Here is a 27,281-nt window from a genome sequence, read left to right as displayed (position 1 = left end):
GGGGCCCTCCGCAGGGGTGGCGCCCCAGTCTTGCTCCCTCCTGCCCCCTGCCCGCGCGGGCCTCAGGCTCAGGCCTGGTCTGTCCTGTAGCCTCTGTCCGGCGCTGTCCCCAAGGGCTTGTTCTCCCCCAGGCTGGCATCTTCTGCCCTTGCGGCCCCACGTGTGTCGCAGCTGCCTGGGCGCGATGTGGTGTCCAGGGAGGGACAGGGACTCCCGGTTGGCTCAGCTCGGCTCTGGAGCTGTGCTTCCGTGGGGGCCCTGGCCAGCGTGCCCGGCAGGTAGAAGCGGCGGGCCTGACTTTATTCACCTGTGTGTCCTGCCTGCCTTGAGTGGGACGGTGTCTCCCGGGACTGGCCACCGGGAGCCTAGGGTAGCAGGCCAGACCCAGGTTCAAGAACAGTGTGGACCCAATGCCACTTTCCTGCAGATCAGTAATTGCCCTTGCTGTTTTCTCAGCACTGCATTTTGGGCAGGGGGTCTGTGGCTTGGGTAGCTGGCCAGGGCCTGGTTCTTTCTCCCTTCCTGGGTTTGTGTTCTTTATTGGGCAGTGGCATAACTGTGCCCTAGGCCGTGTGCTCATGCTGGCCCAGAAAGTGCTTCCACGTGGGGGTATTGCCAGCAATCCTGGAGTTGCCCTGTTAGGGGAGGCGGCCTGAAAGCTGAGGCTTGGCTGGGTCTAAAGCCCTTCCCTGCATGTGGGGGGCAAGGCTGCCTGTAGAGGGAAGTGGGTAGAGGGGATGGCTGTGAGGGGCCGCCGTGAGGACATCAGAGCTCTTATATGGCTGCAGAACAAGGAGGACTTGGCTGGAGTGTTGGGTGCTTTGCGTTTTAGAATGGGAGATCATTGGGTGGGAAATGGGAAGGGATAGACGGGGATGCAGCATAGCAGTTAAGCGAGGGGCTCAGATCGCTCCGCTGTGCCGAGAAGAGGGACCCACAGCACGGCCTTCTCAGGGGAGGAGGGCGCGTACGGCACAGCCGGCTGGGGCTGGGGTGGGAGGGCAAACCACAGCCGGTAAGCAGCACCTTGAATGGAGCCGCCTGGCCACTGAGGAGCCTCGAGATGCCTTGGGGCAGAGGTCGTCATGACAGTCCCTTACGCCAGGGGGTGACGACACATTTAAGAAGCCCGGGAGATGGCCAGGAGCTGCTGGAATGTCACGGCCTGCTTATCTGGCCCTTCCATCCGACACTTTGCCTCTTACAGTCTGGTCATGGCCTGGCTTTCCCTTAGGACGGTACCCGTTCCTGCTGTGGCCTGGGAAGAGCACGCCCGTGTCAAGTCCTGTTCTGCTGTGCTATGCATCTCTCCCCTTCCACTGGTCTGAACCCACGAAGGCAGAGAACACTTTGAGTGCCAGTGGACTGGTGGGAGTTGGTGGGGGGCGTGCACGAGGCGGGGGGAACAGGATCCCCTGGGTGCCAGGCCTGGAGATCTTGCAGCTTGTGGTTTGCAGTTACCCTTGCAAGAAAGCTAGAGCCACCTTCAGGAGAATGGAAGCAGAACTTTATTCTTCTTGGCTAGGGAAGAGAACTAGCGGGTGGTTGTGCATAGTACCCCATCCCTCACCCCTCCCAGAACCAAAGAAGATAGGCAGAGCCACCAAAGGGCTACCTCTGCTCGCCTCTCTCCTTTACCCAAGTGGAGGCAGGTGAGTGCAACGCAGGGCTGGGGTGGCTGCAGTGATGGGGCGGCCAGGGCCGGCCAGGGCTCCAGGGCTGAGGAGACCAGGGGCTGCTCAGGTTGGGGGGATGGGTGTGGGGCACGTCTCATCCTGGGAGCTGCCAGCTGGCACAGGCAGAGCTCAGGGGACCAGGACACGGTAGGGGCTGCCTGGGATGTGCTCATCACCCCACTTGACCACCAGCGTGTACTCTCCCTTGTCCTTGAGCAGGTAAGACACACTGTAGAGGCGGCTGCCCACGTGCTTCACCAGGATCTCCTCGCAGGGTGTCCGGGGGCCATGCACCCCTACCAGCAGCATGTTGTTGCCTGGTGGGGAAGAGGCCTCAGTTCTAAGCCCCAAGTCTCCTCCCTTCAGCGGAGAATACGCTGACCCCTCTTTCTGTCTTCGGATCGTCCCCCCGCCACCCCCATCTGTCGAGGGGTGACAGCCCTTCCTAAAGAGTTGCCAGCACCCTCACTCCCTAGGCCAGTGTAGGAAACTCCAGCTCCTCCCAAGCCACTTTCCTGAACGGTAAAGATGGCAGGGAGACCCAGAGGGGAAGTGGCTTTAGAAGTGACAAGCATGCCCACAAAGGCACTGCTGCCCCCCCAACCCCCTTCTTCCCATGTTCCCAGGCACTGGTCATCCCGTCTTCTCTCTGGCCTTGTCTTTTGGAGGGGCGGGGGTGGGGCCCGGGGCACCCACCTGCTTTGCTGCAGTCCACTGTGAAGCTGCTCTTTTGGCCCACGTAGGCCTTGCTCAGCCCCAGGCCCTTGGCCAGCACCTTGCTGGCATCAGTGGAACCTGCCAGGGCCCCATGCTGGGGGGCACTGGCAGTCTTGGTCAGGGAGTCCACAAACACGGATGATGTCTCATGGAGGCTATGGTTGCTGACGAGACGGGGACCTGCAGGGCAGAGCTGGTTAGGGCACTAAGAGATGCCCAGAGGGCAAGGCATTGGGCTGGGCACCAGCAGTCTGGTGCAAGACTCACCTGTGACTTTGGCCTTGAAGGGGCTGCCCCCAATGTGGTAGGGACCACCATACTTGATGGAGATGAGGTAGCTGCCAGGTGCCATGGGAGTGTAAGTGACACGGTAGCCCTCAGGGCACTCCTGGCAATCCATCTTCACCTTGGAGGGCCCATCGATGGTTACTGACAGGGCACCTGCTCCCGCGTTGCTCGTGTTCACGATAAACTCAGCTGGGCTCCCTGGGGGCGTGGGAGGTCAGGAAGAGCTGGCCTGGACTGTCTCCCCCAGCCCCTGACTCCCACCCCCCATCCCCCGGCATAGCTTTGTCACCTCTGCACGCCTCCTGTTGTCACTGAGAACTTGGGGGAAGGGCCCCAGCAGCCGTGTGCACACACTGGAAGCTGCATCTGCTGACCTACCTGTGACACCACCTTCCAGGCCAGCTCCATAGGCGGACACCAGGCCTGGGTCCCCTCCATGCCCAGGCTCCCCAACTCGGATCTTGAAGGGGCTTCCAGGAATGTGGGTGCCATTGAACTTGACGTCAATCAGGTAGATACCATTCTCCCGCGGGATAAAGCGTACGGCATACTTATCTGAGGAACAGAGGGGCACGCTGTGGGCCTGAGGTCCCTCCAAAACCGAGCAAGTGGCATCTGTGAGGAGGTTCCCTTGCAGTGCCCACCGGTCCAGCAGGTCCATGTGGCCCACTCCACTTCTTCCAGGGACCACATTGGGCACCCACAGCCCACACCCCAGACTTCCTGAAGCCTGAGGACTGAAGCCTGAGATGCCCAGGCAGCTCTCTGTTGGTGCTCATTTGGACGGAAATCTATGAGCAAAACACCTGCCTTGCCTCTCTGCCCCCCTAAACAGGTTACCACGAAGGCCTTCGCCTCCGCATGTGAGCAGGGCACCGAGGCAACAGGAACTTGAGGTCACGTGGCTGTGGAGGGGCAGGACTAGCTGTGAGCCTAGTGAAATTGGCTGAACCGGCTCTTCTCACCTCCTGGCTGCCTCAGACCCATCTGGCAAGTCCCAGGCCCTGGCTAAGGAGTGGGCCAGCCCCGTGGCTAGACTTCGGGTCTCTCCTTCAGGAGACTGCATTGTACTGCCTGCAGCAGGCTTTCTCCTTCCTAGCAGCTGTGGCTTCTGAGCCAGAACCTCCCCGCCTCCTGGGCAAGGGCTTGGGTCCCGAATGGGGGAACGGTCGCCTGGCTGAGGGAGCCCCGGCGTTTGGGCCCTGCTTATAGAATCTGTACCTCAGTCTGCTTCCAGCCAGCTGGGCAGGCCCGCTGCTCCCAGCAGGGCCAGGGAAGATGGGTGGGTGGCCCGGGTAGGGACAGGGCCTCACCTTGGTCGATCTCTGTGACATAGCACTCCTCCAGGGCTCCCGAGGGGCTGTGCACCTTAGCATCGATCGCCCCCTTGGCCCCGTTCAGGCTGACTGCAAAAGAGGCTGGCTGGTTGACCTTTAGCCCTGACTCCTGGAAGCACAGCAGATGTGGTTAGACAGGGTGGCTGGGGCACGGGAGAGCAGGGCCCCAGCAGCAGGAAGGCCCCTGGGGTTACACTTACCCATCTGGCGTCCAATTTGGTTTAAAGAGGGAGAGCCACTGATTCTTGGGGACCGGTAAGCTACATGCACACACCCCCGCCCCCAGATCCACACTCTGCAATCATACACCCAGGCAGCAGGAATGGAGGGCAGCCCTCAGCCCTGGCAGGCTGTCCCTCTTTAAACCTCAGCCCTGGTGCTCAACGGGCACAGGCTTCTGTTCAAAGCCTTTAGACCTGAGACACGAGAAAAACTCCACACAACGGGCAGGGGTGCTTCCTGCCAACCCCAAGCATGGGCTGCACCCGGCCAGAGCAGAGGCCCGGCGGCCAGAGCAGAGGCCCGGCGCCCCGAGCTGGGCTGGGCGGGTCACTTGACACAGGGTCAAGGCCTGCTCTGTGCAGCGGCTCTGGTCTGGCCGGGCCCAGGAGCCCCAGGCAGGCGGTTTCTCTCAGTGCCTCACCTGAAGACTAGAAACAGTAAGGCGGCGGGCATCGCCAGACGGAGAAGCCACAGGTACTACGAAGGGGCTGTCGGGGATGTGTTCCTCGTTGAACTTGACCGAGACCTCGTAGTCACCTGGGCAGGGAGAGAGCACAGAGGGCATGCTGGAAGGCTCCTGTTTGTCAGTGTTTACACCTCCCACTTCCCACAAACAGCTTGGTGGCCCTGGGACCTCAGGGTGGAGGGTGGGAGCCAAGTGGAGCTGTCCACACCCAGGGGCCGCTTCCCCTAAGCCCAGCCAAGCTCTCGGTACCTGGCTCCTGGACCACATAAGCCACACCACAGGAGCCGTCCTTGCGGTCCTCAAAGGAGATCTCGGCCTTGCTGGGGCCCTCAACAGCAATGGCCAGGCCCCCAGCGCCAGCTTCCCGGGTCCAGATGCTAAATTCAGCTGTGGGAAAACAGGGTGTCCTCAGAGAGGGCCGCTATTCCGGCTTCAGTCCCCTCCAGGCATGGCTGACGGCAGCACGGCTGCTAGCTACTTCTTCAAACCCACCCCAGCCCAGAAGAGCAAAAGCCTCACAAGAAGCAGGCGTACCTGGCACTCCGGCTTCAGCCCTCTCTAGGCCAGGGCCTCCAGCACGGACTTTGTGGGCTCCCCCTTCCCCCAGGGGCCCCACAGTAAACTGGAAGGGACTCCCAGGCACGTGCTGGCCCTTGTATTTGACGCTGACTGTGTGCATGCCCATCTCGGCAGGCACAAAGCGGATGCAGTAGGTGTGGTTCTCCCCTTCCACAATCTCGGCCTCGTGGCTCTTGCCTGATGGGCTGGTTACCTGGGCTGTCATGTCCTGGATGCTAATTTCTGCAGGTAGGGGGACAGCTTGGTGAGCGAGAGTCCTGCGCCCCACCCCTCTGCTTCGGGCCACCTGGGGCTGGTGCCCAGGACTCCCCAGGGCCCCTCCCTGACTCTCTACAGCTCCTACCAGGGATCTTCAGGCTGAGGTCGCAGTGACTGCCCACATTGGCCACCGAAGGGGCCCGTCGCCGGCGTGTGATGCTCTCTTTCACCCGGCCCTCTCCCGTTACCTTCACCGAGAAGGGGCTGCCTGCAGGAAGAGAGCACAAGCCCGCACATCGTACAGGTTACGTTTCTGCCGGCAGGCTCTGGCGTGCGGCACGGGGGGCAGCTCAGTCATGGGGGCTATGTGGGGGTACCACACTCACCAGGCACGTGTTGGTCAGCGAACTTGATGTTGATGATGTAGTTGCCAGGCTCTGTGGGGCAGTAGGTGACCCTGCATGTGCCGTCCTCTAGGTCTTCTGTGTTGATGTCCACCTTGCTGGGGCCCTCAATGGACAAGCTAAGGCCGCCATAGCCTGCGGAAGGGACGCCGCTGAGCCAGGAGGGCCAAGCACAGGGCTCTTGCCCCAGCTGGTAGGCCACCACCACCTACCTGCGTCACGGGTGTCAATGATAAACTCTGCAGGCTCAAAGGTGTGGCCTTCGTGGAGGCCCTGGCCTGAAACCCGCACGCGGCTGGCATCCCCAATCTCCGACTGGCTGATCACCACTGGGATGGGGCTGCTCGCCACGTGCTGGCCGTTCTTCTTCACATGCACCAGGTGCTCCCCTGTCTCCTTGGGCACGAACGAGATCCCTGGGCACAGGGCGGGGCTGTCAGCTGGGGAAAGGCATGCCCTCCCCTCACAGCCTCCTTCCTTCCCAGAAGGCCTTGCCCCTCAACCTCTTACCCACGTGGCCATTGCGCAGTCGCTTCAGCAGACAGGGCTCCTCCCGGCCCGAGGGTGGCACGACCGTGGCCGTCAGCAAGCTGAGGTCCGTCTCGGAGATATTGATGGGGATGTCCGCAGCAGAGCCCACCTTCAGGTGGGACATGCGCATTGAGTCGTCACCTGCCAGGGGACAATCACTTCATGTCCAGGTGCGGAGGGAGACTGTGCCCACCCTGCCACGTGCCCACCCTGCCACCTGCCCGCTTTTGTCACTGCTCCCGGTGCCACCCACCTGTGACCCTGGCGGTGAAGGGGCTGCCTGGGATGTGCTGCTCGTTGTACTTGACCAGGATGCTGTAATCCCCAGGCAGCACGGGCAGGTAGGAGACGCTGCAGGTCCCATCTTGGTTGTCAGTGCAGCTGATTTCTGCTTTGGATGGGCCCTCGATGGCCAGGGACAAGCCCCCTAGAGAGAGTCATGGGCGAGGATGGCAACAATGCCCAGGAACAGGGCGCTGGCAGGGAAAGAGCCCCGGCAGGCAAGCAGAGGCCAGGGCAGCAGGGTGGGGAGCCGCATTCAGGGAGCATCTCCCTTGTGCCCGGCTTTCTACTGGATGAGGGTGGGCGTCCCTCAGCACGCAGGCAGGCTAAGAGTAGAGCTGCCACTCACCCTCTCCTGCGTCCTTGGTATTCACGGTGAAGACAGCAGGCTTGTTCACCACTCCATGGGTGAGGCCAGGCCCATAGGCTGTGACGTGGCCACAGTTGACGTAATCCACATAGAACTGCAGGGGGCTTCCTGAGGTAGGAAAAGGGGCCATGTGGAATGGGGTCTTGTGTCAGCTCCCCAGGCTCCCTGCCCCCCCCGAACCCAGGCCCCTGCAAGGCAGGGACAGCATGCCGTGGAGGCGCACCTGGGATGTGCATGTTATCGTAGCGGATGTCCATCTCGTGCAGGCCAGCTTCACTGGGAGCGTAGCGGACAGTCACGGTGCCATCCTTGTTGTCGGTGATGGCTGGCTGCGCCACCTTGCCCGAGGGCATCCTCACCTCCCCTGCGGGGCAGTGGGGTCGGGGTTAGGACACCCGCTGGCAAACCCAAGCCTCTCTGGCTCCCAAGCTCCTTCCCGCTCCCACTCACCCGTGATTTCGCCTTTCTTGATGGTGAAGGGGATGACAAGGTCGAAGGGCCTTAAGCTGGTCACATCCAACCCATTGACACCCATTAGGGGTCTCTCTGGGGCCTGCAGTGGAGACAGAGGGCCCAAGTGAGGGGCCGTAGGAGGGGTGGGAGTCCCAGGGGTCCGTCCTCACACATAGCAGGATGGGGTCTCACGGGACACCCCGCTGGCCAGCCCCCAAGTGTCCCCTCGGGCCAGGAGAGCCAGGATGAGGCAGCTGAGGCCGTACCCAGGTCTGCTGGCCACCCTGGGCATAGGTGTAAGACGGGGCCAGTTGCTGAGGCCGAAGCGGGGGCTGCGCTGTGGGCTGTTCCCCAGCTAGAGCCTGCGGAGCGACACAAGAGAGTTGCAGATTCTGGCGTCAGAGGGCAGGGACAGGGCGGGCTCCACCCTGACCCCTCAACCCTGGCCCCTCCTGACCGTCACTTGGAAAGGGCTGTTGGGCACGTGCTCGCCACCGAAGCGCACGCAGATGACGTATTTGCCCGGCTGCGGGGCTGTGTAGAAGATGTCAAAGGTGCCGTCTTCGTTCTCCACCACATCCACGTCCACCTCGGAGCCGTCGGGTGTGCACACGGTGCAGGTCACCTTCCCTTTGCCTGCCGCCTTAGTGTCGACAGTGATCACCGTCTCCTCCCCAATCTGGATGGTGGGGCCGATGCCAGCACCTGGTGGGGGCAGGGCAGGTCCCCAAAGTGGGGGGGGGGGGCCAGTGTGTGAGCTTGGCGCTTGAACTGCTCCCATCTGCCTGCCACCCGCCCAGGCCTCTTATTGCCACCACCAAGCGCAGCCAGGCCTCCCCCGCCCCCCGCCCCAAGCTGGAACGGTGAGTGGTTTCTCAGAAGGCAGGAAAGGTTCCCCTGAGCTGCCTCAAGCCAGGGAGTCCTGTCTTGGGGATTAGCCCTACATGGGAAAGGTCCGATGGGGGGCACACAGGTGTCTGGGAGAAAGGAAGGGGCCCGGAGGCCCATGAGGCCACCGCTACCATCCAGACACGAGTGTTTGCCTCCGCTTCCCCTGCCAACTTGGCCTCAGCCAGTGCTGTGGACCAACACCAGCACCCTGGCTGGGTGCACAGCAGCCTTCGTCCCTGCAGCCTGGCCCTGGACCCCAGTGCCGTGTGCAGATGCGGTGAGGCAGAGTCCTGCTGCAGCGTGGCGGGGGCAGGGGGGGATTGTGACAGTTGCCTCCCACCCCCCCAGGCCTGAAGGCGAAACTGGAGTTTCCTGACAACTGAGAACACTCGCTCAACCGGAGGCTGGTGGTGAGGGGTGGCCAGGTGCGGCCCGGCACAGGCAGGGAGCCGGGAGCGGGGAAGCAGGGAGGCCGCAGGGGGTTAGCGCCCAAGCAGCACGCATAGCAGGCGGGGGCAGCACCAGGGGAAAGAGGGACGGGAGGCCCAAGCCACAGCCACCGCCACTAGGTTGCAAGGGCAGAGCAGCTGAGCAGCCTCTAGGGCCCCAGAGTGCCCGAGGAAGGGGGGGGGGGGGGGCGCAGTGACGTTATGGTTTGAGCTCAGCCGTGAAGGCCTGGGGGGGCTGTGGGCTGTGAGGCCTGGCAGTGAGAGTGCTTCCTGCGGGGAAGCAGCTGGGAGCACCGAACCCACTCAAGGGCTGTTTAAGGGGCACCCCTGGCCGAAGGCTCCTGCGGTGCTAGGCTCCGTGCTGGCCTTCCATGGCTCGCTTAAGCTCTAGACCTGGCCACCTGCTGCCCGCCCTGCCCTGGGAGGCTTCGCCTCACAGCCACACCCGTTCTGCACAGCTCGTGATCTGGACCACCACCCAGTTAGCGGCTGCTCACTTTGCCCGCCCGGTGCCTAGTGCAGTCCATCAGCAGGTCTCGGCTGCTCCATCCTCAAACTACGCTTCCCAAGTTGGCTCCCCACTTAAGCCACATCGCCACCACCCTGCTCCAAGACACCACTATGACTGATCCAAAGGTGACTTCGGCTCCCCTACTGGGCTCTTTGCCTCCGTTCTGCACACAGCGGCCAGGTAAATTGAGACCACTCCTTTGGCCAAGTCTTGGCCGTGCCCCTGTCCCCATGGCCCTGTTCTCCTGCGCTAGGCACACATGCCTGTCCTCTCAGATCATGGAGCCATTGGGCCCTCGTCCCGAGACTCCAGCCACCCTCTAAATCTTGTCCTGGCCACCTCACCCAAGCTCCAGGCCTGCAGCCTCCAGAGGCTCCCAGGTCAACTGTCACCTCTTATTGGCGTCCTGGTGTCCCTGGCTGGGGCTAGAGCTCCCCTCCCATGCCCAAGCAGGAGAACCTCCATGCCTGGTTGGGCACTATCTGAATAACGTCACTGCTGGGGGTGGGGGTGGGGGACAGGGGGAGGGAGGGAGGCAGGGAGGGCGGGCAGGCCGCCAAGTGCACTTTGGGGCTCTGAGGCTGGGCTGGGCCCTGCCCCGCTACCCGCCCAAGCAGTCGGACGCTGCTGCTGTTGCACTACCCGCCCCACCCGCTCATGCAGTCCATACCTCCCCCGGCCTGGGGCCCAGATGCCCCTGGGAGATGGGGATGGAGGTCTGTGGATCTGGCCAGGGCCGGGGGACTCCCACTGCTGAGGGGAGACCCCCCTGTCCCCTCAGCCCGTGCAGGAGCCCTTGCCACGGAAGGAGGAAGTGAGAAGGCAGGGCCTGCTGCCCGCCCCCGGGGCTTCCCCAGGGTGCCAAGATCCCCAGACCCCAGAGCCCCCAGTGGGGTGCTTCTTGGGATGCACCTCACCCCAAAGCTCTCAGCTGCAACCCGACGTCTCAGATGCGGAAACGGAGGCCCAGAGAGGGGGAGGGCCGGAGCACTCACGCTCTGCTCTGGAGGCCTCCCTGGGTACTATCCCTCCAGCTTCCCCCCCCTGTCCCTGCCAAGAGCTGCAGCTGGAACTGTCCTGGGAATCGGCACGGAAGAGGAAAAGGAAGCTGCCCTCTGGGCAGGAGGGGCATTGGGAGTGGCCCCAGCAAGCAGCTTACCTAGCCCGTGACCTCCGATTGACACTGAGGTGAGAGGGCAGAGAGCAAGGAGAAAGGTCAGGTGAGTCACTCAAGGGGGCGGCCCCCACTCCCACACGCCGCCCCAAGCAGCGAGCCCTTGCACACAGGCACACCCCAGCCCCGTGCGGAGCGCCGCGGCCGCCGGCAGCCTGGCTCACCTGTGACCGTGCACTTGCTGGCGTCTCCGGTGGGCACGGCCCGGACGCGGTACGGGGAGAAGGGGATCTCGTCACCGCCGTACTTGATCAGGATGGTGTAGCGGCCCGTCACGTCTGGCACATAGGCCACCGTGTACGTGCCATCGTGGTTGTCCTGGATGTGTGTCTTCTTGGGCTTGCCCTCAGGGTCCTATGTAGCAGAGCACAGGGGAGGCGGTCGGCCCAAGCCCAGCCAGGCCCAGGGTTACCTCAGACCCTCTCGGAGGAGCAAACACCAGGGACCACTGCTGCGGGAACAGCCTCCGAGTCACTCAAGCGCCCAGCGGCCTCAGTCCTTTACTTGGCCACGGCCAGGATCCAGAAGGGAAGTCCCAAATGCCCCATGCGCGGCACCCCCCCCCCGCCCCCATGACAGGCAGGGGGCCGGGGAGCTTGATGCCCATCCTACTTTATCGCCACGACCACCTCTTGGCTCCCGCCCTCCGCCCCAGGGCCTGCTCCCACACTAGCAAGAGCTCCCCTGGAAGATCTCAAGGTCCCATCCTTATATGTGACCCATGAGAACGTTACAGGTGGGCCAGCTGAAGTACCAAGGGCTTTGGTCATAGCTCAAAGTCAGCAGTGAGCAAGCGTGTGCATGGGGAGGCCTGTGCCTGTCACCACCATCCTAGAGGCAGGGGACCTGGCCTCACTGGCACGGCTCCCAAGGGAGACCACAGCCCTGGACTGGTCCACTCACCCTAGTCGCATGCCCTGTACTGCACACCGCATTGGCCTAGGCCCCTCTCGTCCCTTGCCTTCTCGGTGCCTGGAGCTGCAATCCAGCAGAGCCAGGCAGCCACCCCGGGAGCCAGCTCACCGTGATCTGGACAGCCAGCAGGCCCTCTCCTGCATCCTTCGCGTCAATGGTGAACTCCACGGGCAGGCTGGCGGGCACACCAGTAGTATTGAGCCCGGGGCCACTGGCCTTCACCTTGCTGGCATCATGCGTCGGCAGCACCTTGACCTTGAAGGGGCTGTTGGGCCGGCGTGTTACAAGAATGGTCAGGAGGGATTTTGGTGCTCAGCCCTGGTAATCTTCCCACAGGCGGCAGGCCCTGCCTCTTACCTGCGGGGCACCTCCTCCTCCCCATACAGCACCGAGATGCTATAGGGCCCCTCCCGGCTGGGCACGTAGTTTACGGTCTGGGTGCCGTCAGCATTGTCCACGACGTCCACAGGCTCCACCAGGCCTGGCCCCAGTCCCAGAGAGAGACTCAGCCAGTTTCCCAGGTTCCCCCAGCCCCCACCACACTGAACCACCCAGCTCAGCCCCCACCCCAGGCCTAGACCTTGCTTTGCCCTCGCCTGCCCATCCCCAGGAATGGTCCTGAGCCCCTGTGACACCAGACACTAATCTGGGTGCCATCTTGGAGCCTTGCCCACCCTCCCTCCTGCCACATCTGCCCAGTGGCCAAGTCCTGTCTGTTCTACCTCCTGGTGGTCCTCTGTCCCTGGGCACTGGCTTCACTGTCACCCGAGGCTCCTCCATGAACTACCTGAATACCTGTCCCAACCTCTGAGTGCTGTGCCTCCGGTCTCCTGCCCTAGCCTCCTCCAAGAGGACTGTGCTCTCCCGACCGCCCACTCCCAGGCACATGAACACTCACCTTTGGGCCCCTGCACTTTGACCTGCAGTGGGGCCACGCCAGCCTTGCTCGTGTCTACCTGGAAGGACTGAGGGAGGTTGGCACGGACCATGCCAGGGCTCAGGCCAGGCCCAGAGCACTTGACCTTGGACGCATCTGTCACATCATGCACAGGGACCTTGAAAGGACTGCCTGCAGAGGGAATACGGATGGCAGCTGTGTGAGAGAGTCGAGGGCCGGCAAATGGTCCCGGACCGGCCCTAGCTACCTTGCCTCCTCACCTGGTACTTGGTGGCCACCGTAGGTGACGTTAAGGCTATAGGTGCCAGCCTCGTAGGGGGTATACTCGACCGAACAGCTGCCATCCTTGTTATCCATGCAGGACATCTTGGCCTCGGAGGGGCCCTCAACAGCCAGGCCCAGGCCCCCAGTGCCAGCTCCCCTGGTCCAAATGGATAGCCCATTATTTCCTGGGGTTCCAAGGCCGATCGCAGCCCCTGCCTCTCAGGCGCTTGCTCACCTGGTCTCCACGGTGAACTTGTTGGGCTTGTTGGTGGTGCCGCTTTGGATGCCTGGCCCATGGACACGCACTCGGGAAGGGTCACAGCCCTCGGTCACAGGTACCTGGAACGGGCTGCTGGGCACGGGGCTGCCGTCATAGGTCACATCCACGGAGTGGAGGCCTGGAGGAGGGCAGGCTGGGTCAGGAGGAGCCGAAGCCGCCCCGTCTCTCAACCCCCGTCCCTTGGGAGCCCCAGCGCCTACCCTCCTCATACGGTGTGTACTCCACTTTGTAGGTGCCGTCACCACAGTCCTGCACGTAGGTCTCGGTCAGGTTACCTGAGGGGTTGGCCACACGAGCCTTGACGTGGGGCCCTCCAGTCTGTGTCAGAGCGCGGGCATCCACACTGAACTCAGTGGTGGCCTCTCGGAAGACACCTGCAGGGGCAGGCACGGGGAGGAGGCATGGGGCTCCAGGGACCCTAGGGCCGCCGGCTTCCCTCTGCCCCCACGTTCCACGGTGGGGGCCTCACCTTGGCCCCCGACCCCAGGCCCATAGCACTGGACGCCTGACGTGTCCACCGCAGGCTCCACCTGCAGCTTGCTGGGGAAGTTGGGCACAGGCTGGCCGCCGTACTTGATGGTGACAGTGTAGGCCCCAGGGCAAAGTGGGATGTAGGTGATGGTGTGTGTGCCATCACCATGGTCCTGGATGTGCACCTCGGCCGGCAGGCCTGCCTCGGAGCAGATTTCGATGGTCAGCTCCGCACTGCCTGCGCTCGAGCAGTCTACGTGGAACTGGCCCGCCTCACCGGCCGTGGCCCGCTCCAAGCCAGGCCCTGAGCACTTGACTTTGGATGCGTCGAAGCAGGGAACCACGTGGGCCTTGAATGGGGAACCGGGGATGTGGGTGTCAGCGAAGAGGATGTTGATATTGTAGTCCCCGGGTTCGGCGGGCACATAGGACACAGAGCATGTGCCATCCCCGTTGTCCAGGCACTCAAGCTGGGCCTCACAGGGGCCCGCCACTGTCAGGCCCAGGCCGCCCACGCCAGCACCCTTGGTGTCGATGGTGAAGCGCGCAGGGGAGCCTGCACTGCCCCCCTGCAGCCCTGGCCCAAACGCCTTCACCTGAGGGAAGAGGGACAGGTCAGGAGCCAAACCCGTGTCACCTCCCTGACCCCTGACCCCCAGCTTGACCTCACATCTCCCTTCTCCCCCACCAGCTAGGGGTCCAGGCAGCGCCACTGGTCATGAGGACGAAAATGAGGAAGGGGGAGGGTGAGCCTGGAGAAGATGGGGGGGGCCCCCATACCCCAATTACCTTGCTAGGCTTGGTGGGAGGCAGGGCTTCCACAGGAAAGGGGCTGCCGGGCACAGGCACACCGTCATAAGTCACCTCGACCTCATAGGGCCCCTCCTCTCGGGGTACAAAGCGCACCACGCTGTTGTCAGCCCCCAGGCCTGGCTCCACCTTGCAGGGCACTACTGTGCCCGAGGGGCCCGTGATCTTGGACGCCACTTTGCCTTGGCCACCAGCACCCTTCGATTTGACTGTGAACTCCTGATCTTTGCCGACATCCACCTCTGTTGAGATGACAGAACCAGGGAGAGAACTATGGCATTCAGCCGAGGCAGCCCCTGGGGCATCCTGAGTGACTGTGACAGGGTTCTGGCTACTTACTCTCTCCCAGGCCAGACACCTTGATCTTGCTGAGGTCTAGGCTTGGAGACACCCCCACCGAGAAGGGGCTCTTGGGGATGGGATCCCCTCCATAAGTGATATTGATGCCCACTGGACCCTGGAAAGGGCACAGAAAGGCAGAGTCATGAGTCAGGACCTTGCTCTCCCCAGCCTCCGTCTTCCCCACTTGGGCATAGGGGGAGGGTGACAGAAACACTGGCTTTGCTCGCCCGCCCCCAGCCTTGCAAGCTGGCTCTCTCCCAGGGGGGAATCGAGAGTGGGCGGGAAGCCCTCTGGAGCAGCCCACCTAGCCCACCACTCGAGGAAGCCCACACGCTCAGTAGGTTAGTTGAAGAGTGTAGCTGTTGGGAGGTCCAGGTAGCTACCTGCTGCACGGGAGTGTACTTGACCGTGTAGGTGTTGTCGTGGTGGTCAATGATGTCCACATCACGCACCGCGTCCCCCTTGGCCAGCCCTGAGAACTGGACATCCAGCTTGCCTTTGCCAGCAGCTTTGGCATTGACCGTGAAGTGGGTGGGTTTGCCAAGCTCAACGCCTGAGGAAACATGGTGGCCACGTAAGGGCACCTGGCCCCAAGCCTCCCTGTGGCCCCCTGACCGCCCCCACAGGGTGCTGCTCATCCTCACCAGTGCGACTGAGGCCAGGGCCCTCAGCCTTCACCTTGCTGGCATCATGGGAGGGCTCCACCTTGACCCGGATGGGGCTGGTGGGTGTGGCCTGCAGGGGGTGGGAGGAGTAGGGCTCAGGGGACAGCAGTACCCCAACACGCAGCACCGCTGGGGGCCGGGAGCAGAGCACCCACCTGGTCGGCGAAGAGGACCATGATGGTATAGCTACCGGCGCCGCGGGGTGTGTACTTCACTGTGAAGGTGTCATTGTCGTTACGGATGATGTCAAAATCGATGTCGGCCTCAGTGGGGCCCACCACGCCAGGGGCACACTTGATGCCGATGCTGACATCCCCTGCAGTGGGGTGGGGGTGGGGGGAGAGCAGAGGCTGGGACCACACCCGGCCTCCTCACCCGCTCGCCCACCCGCTCGGGCCAGGGCCTTACCCTGGCCGGCCTCGGTGCAATCCACAGTGAAGTAGGTTGGCTCATGAGCCTTGAGCCCTGTCTTGGCTACTCCTGGGCCATATACCTTGACCTTGTTCGGGTGGCTACCGGCTCCCACGTTTACCTGCAGGGCGCAGGGGCAAGTGCAAAGGCATGAGCAGCGTAGAGGAGGGCCAGGGCTTCTTCACTCACGGCCACCTCAGGAAGTAGCTTGGTGGTTCTTCAAATGATTAAACACGAAGTGGCCGTCTGGCACAGCAAGCCCACCCCGAGGTCCCGACGCGCCGGGGTGGAGATCACTCATCCCCACAGGCACCCTCGCACGTTCACAGCGCTGTTACTCACAGCGGCCAAATTGCAAAAAACCCCCGGGGCCCATCCACACCATAGGCTATTCCTTGGGCATAAAGAGGTGGGAAGCGTGGACTCGTGCTACGGTCCAGGGGAGCCACGATGAATCGTGCTGCTGAGTGACAGCAGCCAGGTACGAAGGCCACATGCCGCGTGCACCCGCGTCCACTGCCACTGTCCAGGAGGCAAACGCACGCAGCCAGCACGCGGCGCGGCACGGCGCGGCGCTTGCTTAGGGCTGGGGGAGGGGGCGTGGAGGGCAGAGGGTTTCTTCTTCGGATGATGAAGATGTCCTAACCTTTGGCTGTGATCGTTGCCGCACACCCCTGAATGTACTCAAAACCGTCGAGTTGTACACTTGGAACGGGGGATCTGTACGGTCTTGGAGGTCTATCTAACGGAGCTGGATCAGGCACCCCAGGGAGATGGGCTACAGGGCTGCTCACCCGGAAGGGGCTGTTGGGAATGCTGACGCCGCCCCAGGACACCATGGCCGTGTGCTTCACCGGCTTCCTGGGCACGTACGAGCAGCTATAAGTGCCGTTGCCGTTGTCCTTGACTGCCGCCTCCACGGGGCATCCCTCGTTGTCCTGGAAAGCGGGCAGGAACGAGGAGCCCGCTGAGGAGTGCCCAGGCCTGGGCCACCCGCGCACCCTACCTCACCAGCCCCACCACGGGTGGGCACCCCACCTGGACTTGGACCCGGAGACTGGCCTTCCCACCATGCTTGGCGTCCACCGTGAACTCTGCCGGCTTATTGACAGCCACGCCCGTCTTCTCCAGTCCAGGCCCACGTGCCTTCACCTGATGAGAGATGCCCCCCACGCCCCCCCCGATCTCAGGGGACCAAGTGCAAGGCCCCCAAGGACCCAGAGTGGCAGGAGCACGCCGCGGGGGACACCAGCACGGCCAGGCCTCCCAAGTCCCCAGGCAGAGGCAGAAGGGGGCCGAGGCCCGGGTCGGCAGCACATGCCCTTTACCCTGTCTGGGTGGAAGTCCTGGGGTGCCTCGCGGATGTCGGCCATGAAGGGGCTGAGGCGGATGTCCTCACTGTTGCACAGCACGTGCACGGCATACTCGCCGGCCTCCTGGGGCCAGTAGCGCACGTCACAGGAGCCGTCGCCCTTGTCGTCGCACTCAATCCTGGCCTGCGATGGGCCCTCCACCGAGAAGCCTGACAACAGCCGCCAGTCCCGTCAGCACGCTGGAGCCTCACTACCCTCTGCCCCCGGATGCCCGCGCCACAGCCTGCAGCTCACCCAAGGTGCCGACGTCATCCCCGATGGCCTCCACCACAAAGTCGGCTGACTTGCCCACGACACCGCCTTCCAGCCCGGGGCCCCAGGCCCGCACCTTCTGGTTGCCACACTCAGTGCCCACCTTCACCTCAAAGGGGCTGTGAAGAGAGCCGCACAGGGGAGTGCTGAGGGCCGAGCAGCGGGGGGGGGAAGCGTGCGCCTGGGCTCTGAGGGCTCTGCCCGGGGCCTCACCTGCGCCCGATGTTCTGGCCACCCCACGTGATGGTGACAGTGTACGTGCCGGGGACCATGGGGTAATACTCGAAGCCATAGACGCCATCCCCCAGGTCCTTCTGCTTCACACGCTCCTCGCCCTCTGCCCAAGACAAGGGAGGGCCTCAGGCCTGGCCAGCAGCAGTCCTGGGGCCACCACCACCCATCCTGGCCGCAGCCCAACTTACTGGGCCCCTTCACAGTGACCTTCAGCTCTCCGCTGCCAGCACCCTTTGTGTGCACCCTGAAGTCCGCAGTCTCCTTCACCCGCACACCCTTGGGCTGGAGGCCACGGCCAACGGCACGGCAGGCGCCCGGGTTACAGGCTGCGAGGAGAGGGCCGGCTAAGCCACCGGGAGCTGGCACTGGGTGACCCCTACCCTTCCCTCCCACAGGGCTGGGCCATCAGAATCTGGCGGTCCCTCGGAACGTGGTCCCACAAGGCGGGCGAAGGACATGCAAGAAAGAACGATGACCCCAGGACCTGTAGGCCAGGCCTCCCCCCAGCAATTCCACACCAGCCGCCAGCACCCCACCCCCCGCCGCCCCCCGCCCAGCCCGCCCCCTCCCAGAGGAAGACAGATCCAAGTACCGTTGACCCCGTGGGCAGAGCAGAGAGCAGCAGGTTTCTAAACAGCTGGAGCGAGCTCTTCTGAAGGTGAAAGCGTGGAGGAGAGAGAGCCGGAGAAGGGCGAGAGGAGAAGGAGGAAGGGCCCCAGCAGGGGAGGAAAGAGAGCCCAGACAGTGGAAGCAGAGAGGCCCCGGTTGCCGGGGCGAGGGCTGCAGTGAGGCTCGCCCTAGCTGCCCCCCCCCCTCCTGAGGGAGGCCCAGTCTACAGCGCCCCCACTTGGGGAGCGGCTGGGACCGGCCTACCTTGGCCAACAGTGACAGTGTAGGGGCTGCGAGGGATGGGCACGCCGGCGAAGGTGACGTGCACTGTGTGGACGCCCTCCACGGTGGGCTGGTAGCTGCAGCGGTACGTGCTGTCGCCCCGGGCCTCCAGCTGAGGCTCCACGGTGCCCTTCTGGCCCGCAGGGTCCTGGATCACAACTTCCACCTCGCCCGTGCCAGCCCCTGTGTCACAGGGTAACCGCAGCTCAGCTCCCGGCCCGCTCCCGGCCCATCGCCGCTCTCCCCCCACGCCGGCCGGCCTCAGCAGCACCCGCCTCACCCGCTGTGAAGATCTCAAAGTAGGTGGTCTTGTTGGCGATGTTGCCACTGGGCTCCAGGCCAGGGCCCTGGGCGGTCACTTTGCTCGCATCACCCTGGGACTTGTCCACATACACCTCGAAGGGACTCTTGGCGATATGCTGACCGGCAAAGAGCACGGTGACCTGTCCCCAGGAGGGGCGGACCATGAGGGCAGGGACAGGGCCTTCCAGCCACCGCCTCCCCCACCAGCCTCCCCTTGGGCTGAGGGCTCACCTTGTGAGTCCCGGTCACTTCGGGGACGTACCAGACAGAGAAGGTACGGTTCTTGTCATTATTGGCAGTCACCTTTGCCTGTGGCGGGAAGGAGCACATGAGGCCCTGCTCTGAATGGAGGCACCGCCATGCCGTGCCCTGCCCGCCTGCTTGACGGTGGCCCTACCTCCTCCTGGTGGCCGGCTGGGTCCTCCACGTACACCAGCACCTCTCCCTGGCCAGCACTTCTGGTCTCCACTGTGAATTCTGCACGCTTCTTCACCATGTTGCCTGTGGGCTCGATGCCTGCCAGGCAGGGTCCGGGAGCTCTGAGCCGGCCCCCAGGGCTGCCTCCTCACCCCAGCGCACCTCCCCCCTTCGGGCCCAGCGTCCTTCCCTGCCGTCACCCCCTCGGGAATGCTCTGAACCGGGTGAGCTGATTGCAGGTAAACCCTGGCCCAGCACACAGAGCCTGGCCTTGTGCCCCAGCTTCATTCTTGCTGTGGGACAGGCCTGGGTCTGTTTTCTGGAACTCTCCCTCGGGTTTGCCTGAGCCCTAGCTCCTGTGCGATACCGTGGCTGGGTTTTGTCTCTGTTGACAGTCACGCCTCCCTGACCACACTCCACCTTGTGGTGATGCCTCGGGGGGGGGGGGTGGACTTCTAGCCAAGTGGCCGGTTTTGACCAGCCCTGACCCATTCGTTTGACTCTGAGGGGGCAGTTGATAACCCAGCCCCCATGTAGCCAGAGTTCCCAAGACCTCCAAGTCCCGCAGGGATGAGGTCAGCACTCAGAGCATCCCCTGCCCCTGCCCGACTTCCTCACCTGGCCCATAGGCTCGGGCTTTCTTTGGGTTTAGTTTGGGCCGTAGGGGAGCTCCTGGCTTCAGCTTGGCCTTGGGGAACTGGGACAGGTAGGTCATGACGGAGTGCTCGTCCACATTGGGATCCACGATTTCCTCAGGTGTGATCACCTATCACAGATGGCAGGCAGAAGCCACGTGACCTCCAAGCGTCAGGTCCCTGGCATATGACACATCTCCCCATGGGGACCACAAGCCCCCAGATGGCCGCAGGCAGGGGGTACCTGAGGGATGCCCAGCCAATCGTCAGCCTGCTGCATGGCCTCCCTCGCGTTGTTCACGGGCTTGCTGGCGTCCCAGGAGTCCCAGTCAGGGCACAGGCCTGCGGCACAAGGAAGGCTGTGAGTTGGAGGGAGGTGCCCCCAAGGGCCCCCTGGCAGGCTGTCTCCTCCACCCCCGCCCCCTGCCCACCCCACTCCCTCACCCCTCACCTGGGGCACAGCTGTCGACGAGGGCACCCAGGGCCCTGCCGCTCTGCCAGTCCCGGCTGAAGTTGGTGATGGGCAGCTGCGGCAGCTTATTCTGAATCCAGCCCAGGAGCCGCTGCTTGGGTGTCTGCTTCTTGGCTTCCTCGTCCTCCTCCTCATCCCACATGGGCATGGAGATGGAGTAGTGCAGGATCAGGGTCCAGATGAGGCCCAAGATCAGCTTCAGGTTCCCATCCACGATGGCCTTGCTGTCTGTGAGGAAAGCGAGTGGCAGCGCTGAGCCGGCAGGGGCCCGTGTGTGCACGCGTGCAGCCTCAGGCCACTCCCAGGCAGCAGAGGGTGGCAGCAAGGGGTCCCTGGGGAGGAGGCCAAGGCTCCCTGAGGGGGTGGCATGCGGGTCCTGCCCTCTCTGCTCAGGGTCTCTGTGGAGAGTAAAGGAGATGAAAGAGACTTCTGGGGAGGGGGGAGACCCCCCCCATTGACACATGGTGACGATACAGCTCAATGAGGAGTGTTGCTGGAAGCCCTTTGCGGGGGGCAGAGGAAGGACAAACAGACCCAGGTTGCAGACAGGGCCCAGGGCGGCCTCTGGAGGGGCCCTTCCCCCAAAGGTGCTTTGCAGCTGCCCAGCTCCAGGGTGTCTCCAGGGAATTGGGCAGGAGGAGCAGTGTGGCCCCAGCAGGCCTAGATAGGAGACCCCTGACCTGACCCTGGCAGGGGAGGGGGGATGGGGCCAGGGTGGAAGAGGAAGGCTGGCCAGTGGGGCAGTTGGGAAAGAAAACTGTTGCCTCAGGGTGGGTGGGTGGGCCCAGGGCCGCAGGGGGGCGGGGGGAAGTAGAGGTGTTGGGCAAGGACCCTTTGAGTGGAGGATGTGAGCCCCACCCCCACTTCCTCAGTTCGCCCCCACCCTCCACAGACCCAAACTGGGAGCAGGCCTGGGGAGGGTGGGGGTGAGGACAAAGGAACCAGTGGTTGGGCTGCGTGCCACCCAGGGTGATGGGCAGGACACATTCCAGAGACCCCCTCAGCCGGCAAGGAGAAAGGCAGAACTGATGAGCCTGGGCGGGGCACCCAGGGCCCCAGCTTGGGAGCTGGGGTGGCAGAAGCCATGGGTGGGGTCCCCGAGTACTGCTGCCTCAGCAGAGCTCGCCCGCCGCCTGCCCTCCTCACCACCTAACGGGGCACTGGGCCTCAGGCGGGTGGCTGCCAAGCTCACCACAGGGGAAGTGGTTAGGGCGGGCACCTAGCACCCTGTCACCATGGCAACCCCTCCAGGCTCTGGGCCCCACCCAAGGTACTTCTGGGTCTCAGCTTCCTAAGGGTGGGGCCCTGAAAAGGGGAGGGCTTTCTAAGAGCCACTGGAGTCCTGCACCCCCCCACCCCCCCCCCACCCCCGGTCAAAATCAAGAGAAAATACTTGTCTGATGAGTCAACTCGAGGGTGGGAAGAAGGGGATGGACACCAGCAAAAGGGCCACATCAATGGCCAGCCTCTGAATCCAGCAGGCAGGACCTCGAGGAGCAGCCTCCCTGCTCCCAGACTGCGGCTGGTCCCAAGTTCTGCACTACTGCCTTGCGCTGTCCCCAAATAGCAGGCGGGGCTGGTGGAGAAGGGGCTTCAGGCTAGAGGTGATTGGAAGGTTCAGAGAAGACCAAGGGCACAGGACCAGCCAGAGAGCTTCCTAGAAGGCCCCCTCCTCCAGAGTCCTGCTGTGACTTGGGACACACAAGGCCAAGCTCATCAGCCTGAGTGGGTTGGCCTGGGCCCTCCCCCTGGTCCACAGGAGGCCAGCCTAAGCCCTCCTCATCCCCCTCACAAAAGAGGGAGGGAAGAGAACCAGGGCCCAGGGTTGGGAGACAGCCTGGTTGGATGGCCCCGCCCCATCCCACCCCCTTTCCCCAGCCCCCGGGCCAGCCTGCCCCCTCCCTCCCCTAATCACTGCTGCTTTCCAACATTTTTTTGCCTTATATGGCAAAGCTCTGGGAACTAGGCCTGCTCCAGCCAGCTCACTAGAGGAGGAGAAGAAGGGAGGAGGGAGGAGGAGACCCCCCCTAGACAGCTGGGGTGTGGCCTGCCTCCCCACATCCGGTTGCCCCCCCACCCAAGACTCAGAGATGACTCAGCTTGGCTAGACTGAGGCTGGGACTGAGGGGTGGGCCTCAGCCTCAAGTGGCATTCCAAAGAAAGAGGTGGAGACCTGCCCTCTGAGTGGCTGGGGGCGCCTGAGTCCTGTGTCCCTCGGACTCTCAAGCTCAGCAAGGCTCATGGCTTTAGGGACAACTGGAAGAACTGTAAAGAAAAGAAGGCTCTCCTCCTCCTCCCGCGGGAACACACTACCCCCGAGTCACCAGTTCTGGTGCAGGTCCCTGAATGGCCCGCATCTTGAGAAGAGCCTGGGATGCTGCAGGAGGTCCCGTCAATGCCAACCTCACCAGCCCAGTGACACGGACACTGGGTTGGCGATGAGCCCAGTGCACGCCGGAGTACCTCCCAACCAGCTCGTGCACTCTAGATGCAGAAAACCAAGTCCTACATGGAAGCAAGAGTTTGGCCCAAGCTCAACAGTAACTTGGTGTTTAAGTGGACTACAAACCAGCTCCCTTCAGCGGCCAACTCATCTCAAGTACCCTTTTCCTAGCTATGGTCCTCTCTGGCCACAAGTTTCTCCAGGGGTGATCTAAACCGGGGGTTGGAGCCATCTCCAGTGGAAGGACCCATCTCCCAGGGCCCAAAACAGCCAAGAGTCCTAGACAATGGGACTCACAAGCTCCAACACCCCGTTTAGGAACTACAGGAGCGCCTGAAGGCCAGAGAGCCCTTCCCAAACTGCTGAAGGGAATGGGGGCGGGTGGAGAGGTCGGGACTCCCCCTCCTCAAGGATGGGGCACTGGGCGCAGGGCCAGAGCCTGGCCAGTGCCCGCCTTCCGCAGGCCCTCTCCCACGGCGGGTGCAGTGGCGGGGGCGCGGCCTGCGGAGGATGTGAGCTCAGCCTGGGCGCGGGCCAGCCGGGGTGCGGCGGGCGGGGGCGCGTAGCGGTCTGCACGCCCGGCCAGCCTGCCAGCGCGTCTTTGTTCTCGAGGCCTGCGTGTTGGAGCCTGGCGGCCCTGGGGGCAGCGCTGGGGCTGGGGGGACGTAGCTGGGAGGGGCCGGCCCAGGAGAGAGGGGAGGACGCATGGAGCCCCCGCCCTCAACCTCGACCTCCCCGTGCCACGGGAGCGACCCACGCCCTCACCGATGGACACGAGCTTGATGCTCTCACGGTCCAGGAACTCGAGCGCCACGGACACGTTCTCGAGCTGCATCTGGCGGAAGGTGGGCCTCTGGTTGTGCTTGCGGTGCATCTTCTTCTGGCTGAGCACCTCCAGCAGCGCGATGAGCCGCAGCCCATCGCTCAGGTCCGTCTGCAGGTTGGCGATGCGCTTGCTCACGCACTTCAGGTGCTCGTTGCACCAGCGCGTGAACGTGTTCTGCTGGATCTTCTTCCACGGCGCGTCCTCTGCCAGGTCCTTCTCGGTGGCTGGCATCTCGGCGTCTCGCGCGTCGGCACCGCCGCCCGGAGCCGCGCCTGCCGCGCTCTGGCCCGTCCGGGAGTGGGAGCTACTCATTTTGAGGCGCGAGGAGCCGAGGGGCGGTGCTGCCGCCTAGGCGAGGGGACGGCCCTTTAATTAAAGTTGCAGGCACCTCCGCGCGCACAGGGCGAGGCAGGCAGCGGAGATTGTGCTGCGGAGAGAACGAGCCCTTTAAATGCGGGCGGGGGGGCGGGGGGGCCGCGCGGGTTCCGTGGGGGCGGAGCCACCGTGGGGCGGGGCTGTGGGTGGGGCTTCGGGCCGCACCCGCCCCGCCCCGCCCCGCCCGTCGGAATGCCCCCTTCAGCCCCCAGTCCTGGCAGTTCGGACCCAACCCCAAGGCTCCGGGGAGGGTCGTTGGGCCCTGAATGGGTCAGGGCGCACCCTAGCCCCGTGGCCTTGCACCAGCACTGCAGGAAACGCAGCAGCAAGGAAAGGCTGAGCAGCCTCTGGCGCTGGACCACTTGGCCTCCAGCAGGCACGCCATAGAAGGGACTTTCCTTTTCCAAGGCCCCTGCGGAGGAGTGGGGGCGGTGTTGTTCCTGGTCCCCGAGTCACGTGGGCTCCGACCCGGCCCCGCCGCCCCAGCAGCCCCCGCCGCCCTCTCCCTACCCCGGGCTCCTGCGCCTGGGCTTCCCCGGCCGCCCCCTGGCCGGCCGCCCCTGCCGCAGCGGGAAGGGACCCGACCCCAAGAGCGGGCCCTTGGAGAGCGCGGCTCCCAGGCCAGGCGCCGCTGCGAGCGAGCGCTTCGCGCGCGTGCCCCGTGCCAGGGAAGCAGCCGCCTCAGACCCCCGGTGCCAGGCCCGCCTTCCCGCTCCACACGGCCCTGGCGGGCGCACCTGCGCCCGCCTGCGCCCGCCGTCCCACCGGTTCCCAGCGCCTCCCTCCCTCCCCACTCCGCCCGGGAGGAAATGGGGCACTGGGCCAGGAGGCCGCCAGCACTCCAGGAGCAAGCAGTCTTGCAAGGGACTGGGCGTGCCAGTGGGCACTGGCAGAGGGCCCAGTGAGGCGTGCAGACGGCAAGTGTACGCCTGACCCACCGTGCCATCCACCTGGGGTGCTGGGGGGCTTCCTCTCCTGTTGAAACGCCTCCCCCAGTGGCCCCAGGAGGCAGCCTGGCAGGGGGCGCGGGAGAGGGGGGGGTCTTCCAGACCCAGAGGGCCTGCTCAGGAGTTCCGATAAGGCTTGGCAGGCTCTGAGTACTTGGGTCTGGGTGGGCTTCAGGACCCGTGGCAGTGCAGAGGGGGCCCCCGAAGGACAGGGGTCCAGGATACTGATGTGGGTGAACCATGCGAGGCTGCAAGGGCAATGGGGAGCTATTCACTCAAAATCAGGTTTCTGGTAGATAACTCTGGAGACAGTGGGGAGGCTGCTGTGAGGAGACCAACCAGCAAAGGCACCGAGAGGCAAGAGGCGTGTTGGGGACGCTCACTGCCACCCTCTTCAGTCCTATTTACCTTCCCTGTGCAGGATGTTCCTTTCTTTATGTCTTTCGAGGAAGGCATGTCTCTTTCTTCTACTTGCTTGTTAGATTGAACTTGAGACTAGCAGTAAGTTATCTAACAAAGACCAGTGGAAGAGGCGGCCCCGGGTCAGCCAGCATGTCATGCCCAAATATGGCTGACTCTGCAGTAGCCCTGGGCGTCTGCATTACCCACAGTGAGGCTGCAGTTCCACTCAGCATCTCCCCTGCCCTCCAGCATGCTTACTTTGGGGCTGCCTGTCACCCCATTGGGTTTTCCAGAGTCTGAGGCCCACCTCGTGTGCACTCTAACCCCTCCTAACCACTTTCAGACACACCTGCACAAAACACACAATGGTGTCTGGGAACTGGGGTGGAAGTGGGAGCAGGAGCCATAAAGAGGGAACCCACACGGACCTCTCCCTACACAGGACCCATTCAGGACGAAATGAGATTTCTGGTCCGTCCCCCTGCCCCACTGGAAAGCAAGTTCCCAAGGACAGAATTACAGTAAGAATTGATTTTCTCTTCACCAAAGCGCCATCGACTGGGTCATCTGTGTTCCTTCAGTAACCTTCAGAAACCAGGGAAACCAAGTCACAGTAGCTAATCAGCAGTCAGCCCCAGCAGAAAGGGGGACAGAAGCTGGGTATCCTGGCTTCCAGTCCTAGGCTTTCCCTATTTGGGGGCGACAAGGTAGGTGGGTGTAGAGGGTTTTTGTCCCCAGGAAACATAGTATCGCCACCAGATGGCGCCCCATCCCAAAGCCCCCAGATCGGGCAGTCCTTGGAAACCAAAATCCAGCTCTTTCATATTTTCCCTTATTTGGAGTAGATTCTTGGATGTTAGACACACCCCGCCCCCCACCCCACCCCGGGCCCTCAGACCCCAGGCCAGGCCCTCCTACAGGGGCGCTTTGGCTGGTGAAGAAAGCTGCAAAATGGCACGGTGAGAAGAGACCTGGTCTGGAAGGGCAAGTCCAGGTGCAGCAGGTGAGGCCACTCATTTCCTGAGCTCCCACCTTGACCGTGTGGCCTGGAGCACATGCAGGTGGACCTGCCAGTGGACTTCACCTACTCTTCCGGGACCCAGCTGGCAAGGGAATCTGGGGATGTTGCTGCTCACATCCTGACTGGCGGTGAACATCCAGCTCGGAGCCAACCTGGGACAGGGCCCAGCCGGGGAATCCGGCCCATAGGAGGAGCCCCTGCCTTCGGTGCCTGGCCACACCCCTGCCCCAGCCCCCATGGAGCGCAACAGCCCCGGAACCAGCTCCCCCGCGCCCAAGGCAGCTGGTGCCAGCGAGGAACCCACTGTTGCCTTTCCAAAAGGGGCCATACTGGCTGCAAATTGTCCTTCTTCTGGGTGGCCACTCACTCTCAGCCCACACACTGTCCTGCTATCCGGGGCCCTTCTTCCCCAGACAATAATGCAGTGGCTAGCACACTGAGCGGCACCCACTTGGCCCATGTCCTGCCAAACACTCAAGACACCCTCTCTCTGGGGGACCCCTGTGGCCTAGGGCTCCCACCACCCTGGGCACAGATACACACTCCCAAGTAAACTAGGGAAGGCAGCCCCTGGGCACCTCACTCCCAAGTTCATGAATCCCAGCTGCGCCTGGCCTGGGCGCGGTTACGCGCCGGCGCCTGTGTTCTTGGCGCCTCTCCGCTCTCCTTCGTCACCCCGATTCCCGGTCCGCAAGCTGCGCGGTGACCGTCTCGCGCGGAGGCCTCACCTGCTGTCCCTGCGGGCAGCCCGCGACTGCGGGGGTGGCGCCGGATTCGCCTTTGCGCCCGCGCCCGGCGCCTCGGGGTTCCGCTGGCGTCCGCTGAGCGCCGCGCGCCTCCACGCGAATGGGCCACCGCTGCCCGCCTTCTTTTTGGCCGCACCCCCGCCCCGCGCCCGCCCCGCGACCGCCCCGCGCCCGCCCCGCGCCCGGCCCGGAGAGAAAGCCTTAATTGGTAAAATCGCCCAGGAGCCGGCGGGGGGGGGGTGGGGGAGTGGGGGCGCGCCGTGAGCTCAAGCGCCTGGGCCGCCTGGCGACGCCGCCACCCCTCACCCCCCCACCCCCGATGAGCTCACCGCCCGGCGAG

The 27,281-nt window shown here is 63.7% G+C and overlaps 1 protein-coding gene across 4 annotated transcripts; it reads right to left on the bottom strand.

The window, feature by feature from the left end:
• Nucleotides 1-1,492: 1,492 nt before the first annotated feature.
• FLNA (filamin A) lies at nucleotides 1,493-27,064 on the bottom strand. 4 transcript variants are annotated; one of them, XM_027607987.1, is made up of 49 exons: nucleotides 26,924-27,018; nucleotides 25,181-25,282; nucleotides 23,390-23,877; nucleotides 20,161-20,409; nucleotides 19,954-20,051; nucleotides 19,693-19,840; nucleotides 19,055-19,173; nucleotides 18,889-18,966; nucleotides 18,635-18,797; nucleotides 18,337-18,537; nucleotides 17,652-17,789; nucleotides 17,443-17,566; nucleotides 17,212-17,348; nucleotides 16,933-17,126; nucleotides 16,643-16,756; nucleotides 16,399-16,542; nucleotides 15,602-15,725; nucleotides 15,349-15,509; nucleotides 15,173-15,263; nucleotides 14,912-15,081; nucleotides 14,526-14,643; nucleotides 14,166-14,428; nucleotides 13,375-13,972; nucleotides 13,106-13,279; nucleotides 12,861-13,023; nucleotides 12,622-12,782; nucleotides 12,362-12,532; nucleotides 11,821-11,944; nucleotides 11,572-11,728; nucleotides 10,713-10,902; nucleotides 10,534-10,557; nucleotides 7,981-8,228; nucleotides 7,790-7,885; nucleotides 7,521-7,623; nucleotides 7,294-7,434; nucleotides 7,050-7,178; nucleotides 6,672-6,845; nucleotides 6,398-6,559; nucleotides 6,100-6,303; nucleotides 5,870-6,022; nucleotides 5,629-5,751; nucleotides 5,241-5,507; nucleotides 4,956-5,093; nucleotides 4,662-4,777; nucleotides 3,995-4,127; nucleotides 3,060-3,236; nucleotides 2,661-2,879; nucleotides 2,373-2,573; nucleotides 1,493-1,993 (listed from the first exon to the last, which is right to left on the bottom strand). In XM_027607987.1, exons 3-49 carry the CDS (start codon nucleotides 23,760-23,762, stop codon nucleotides 1,806-1,808), a joined length of 7,941 nt encoding a protein of 2,646 aa, XP_027463788.1. In that variant the 5' UTR covers nucleotides 23,763-23,877; nucleotides 25,181-25,282; nucleotides 26,924-27,018; the 3' UTR covers nucleotides 1,493-1,805. The 4 variants fall into 4 exon arrangements, with proteins under 4 accessions (XP_027463788.1, XP_027463787.1, XP_027463790.1 ...); XM_027607986.1 differs by lacking the exon at nucleotides 25,181-25,282 and having other exon boundaries at nucleotides 26,924-27,064; XM_027607989.1 differs by lacking the exon at nucleotides 25,181-25,282 and having other exon boundaries at nucleotides 13,375-13,726; nucleotides 26,924-27,064.
• Between the last annotated feature and the right edge of the window lie 217 nt (nucleotides 27,065-27,281).

The sequence above is a fragment of the Zalophus californianus genome, chromosome X, assembly GCF_009762305.2.
Source record: "Zalophus californianus isolate mZalCal1 chromosome X, mZalCal1.pri.v2, whole genome shotgun sequence".
Taxonomy (NCBI): domain Eukaryota; kingdom Metazoa; phylum Chordata; class Mammalia; order Carnivora; family Otariidae; genus Zalophus; species Zalophus californianus.
This window is presented reverse-complemented; position numbering and strand designations above follow the sequence as displayed.

Bases quoted from the DNA above. Each gene is read 5' to 3' on its own strand.
- FLNA (XM_027607986.1), bottom strand. From the start codon at position 23,762: ATGAGTAGCTCCCACTCCCGGACGGGCCAGAGCGCGGCAGGCGCGGCT. The intron at 15,082-15,172 runs GTGAGGATGAGC...ATGTTTCCTCAG, and splicing joins CCCTGGCCTCAGTCGCACTG to GCGTTGAGCTTGGCAAACCC. The intron at 6,846-7,049 runs GTGAGTGGCAGC...GACTCTCTCTAG, and splicing joins TACCAAGGACGCAGGAGAGG to GGGGCTTGTCCCTGGCCATC.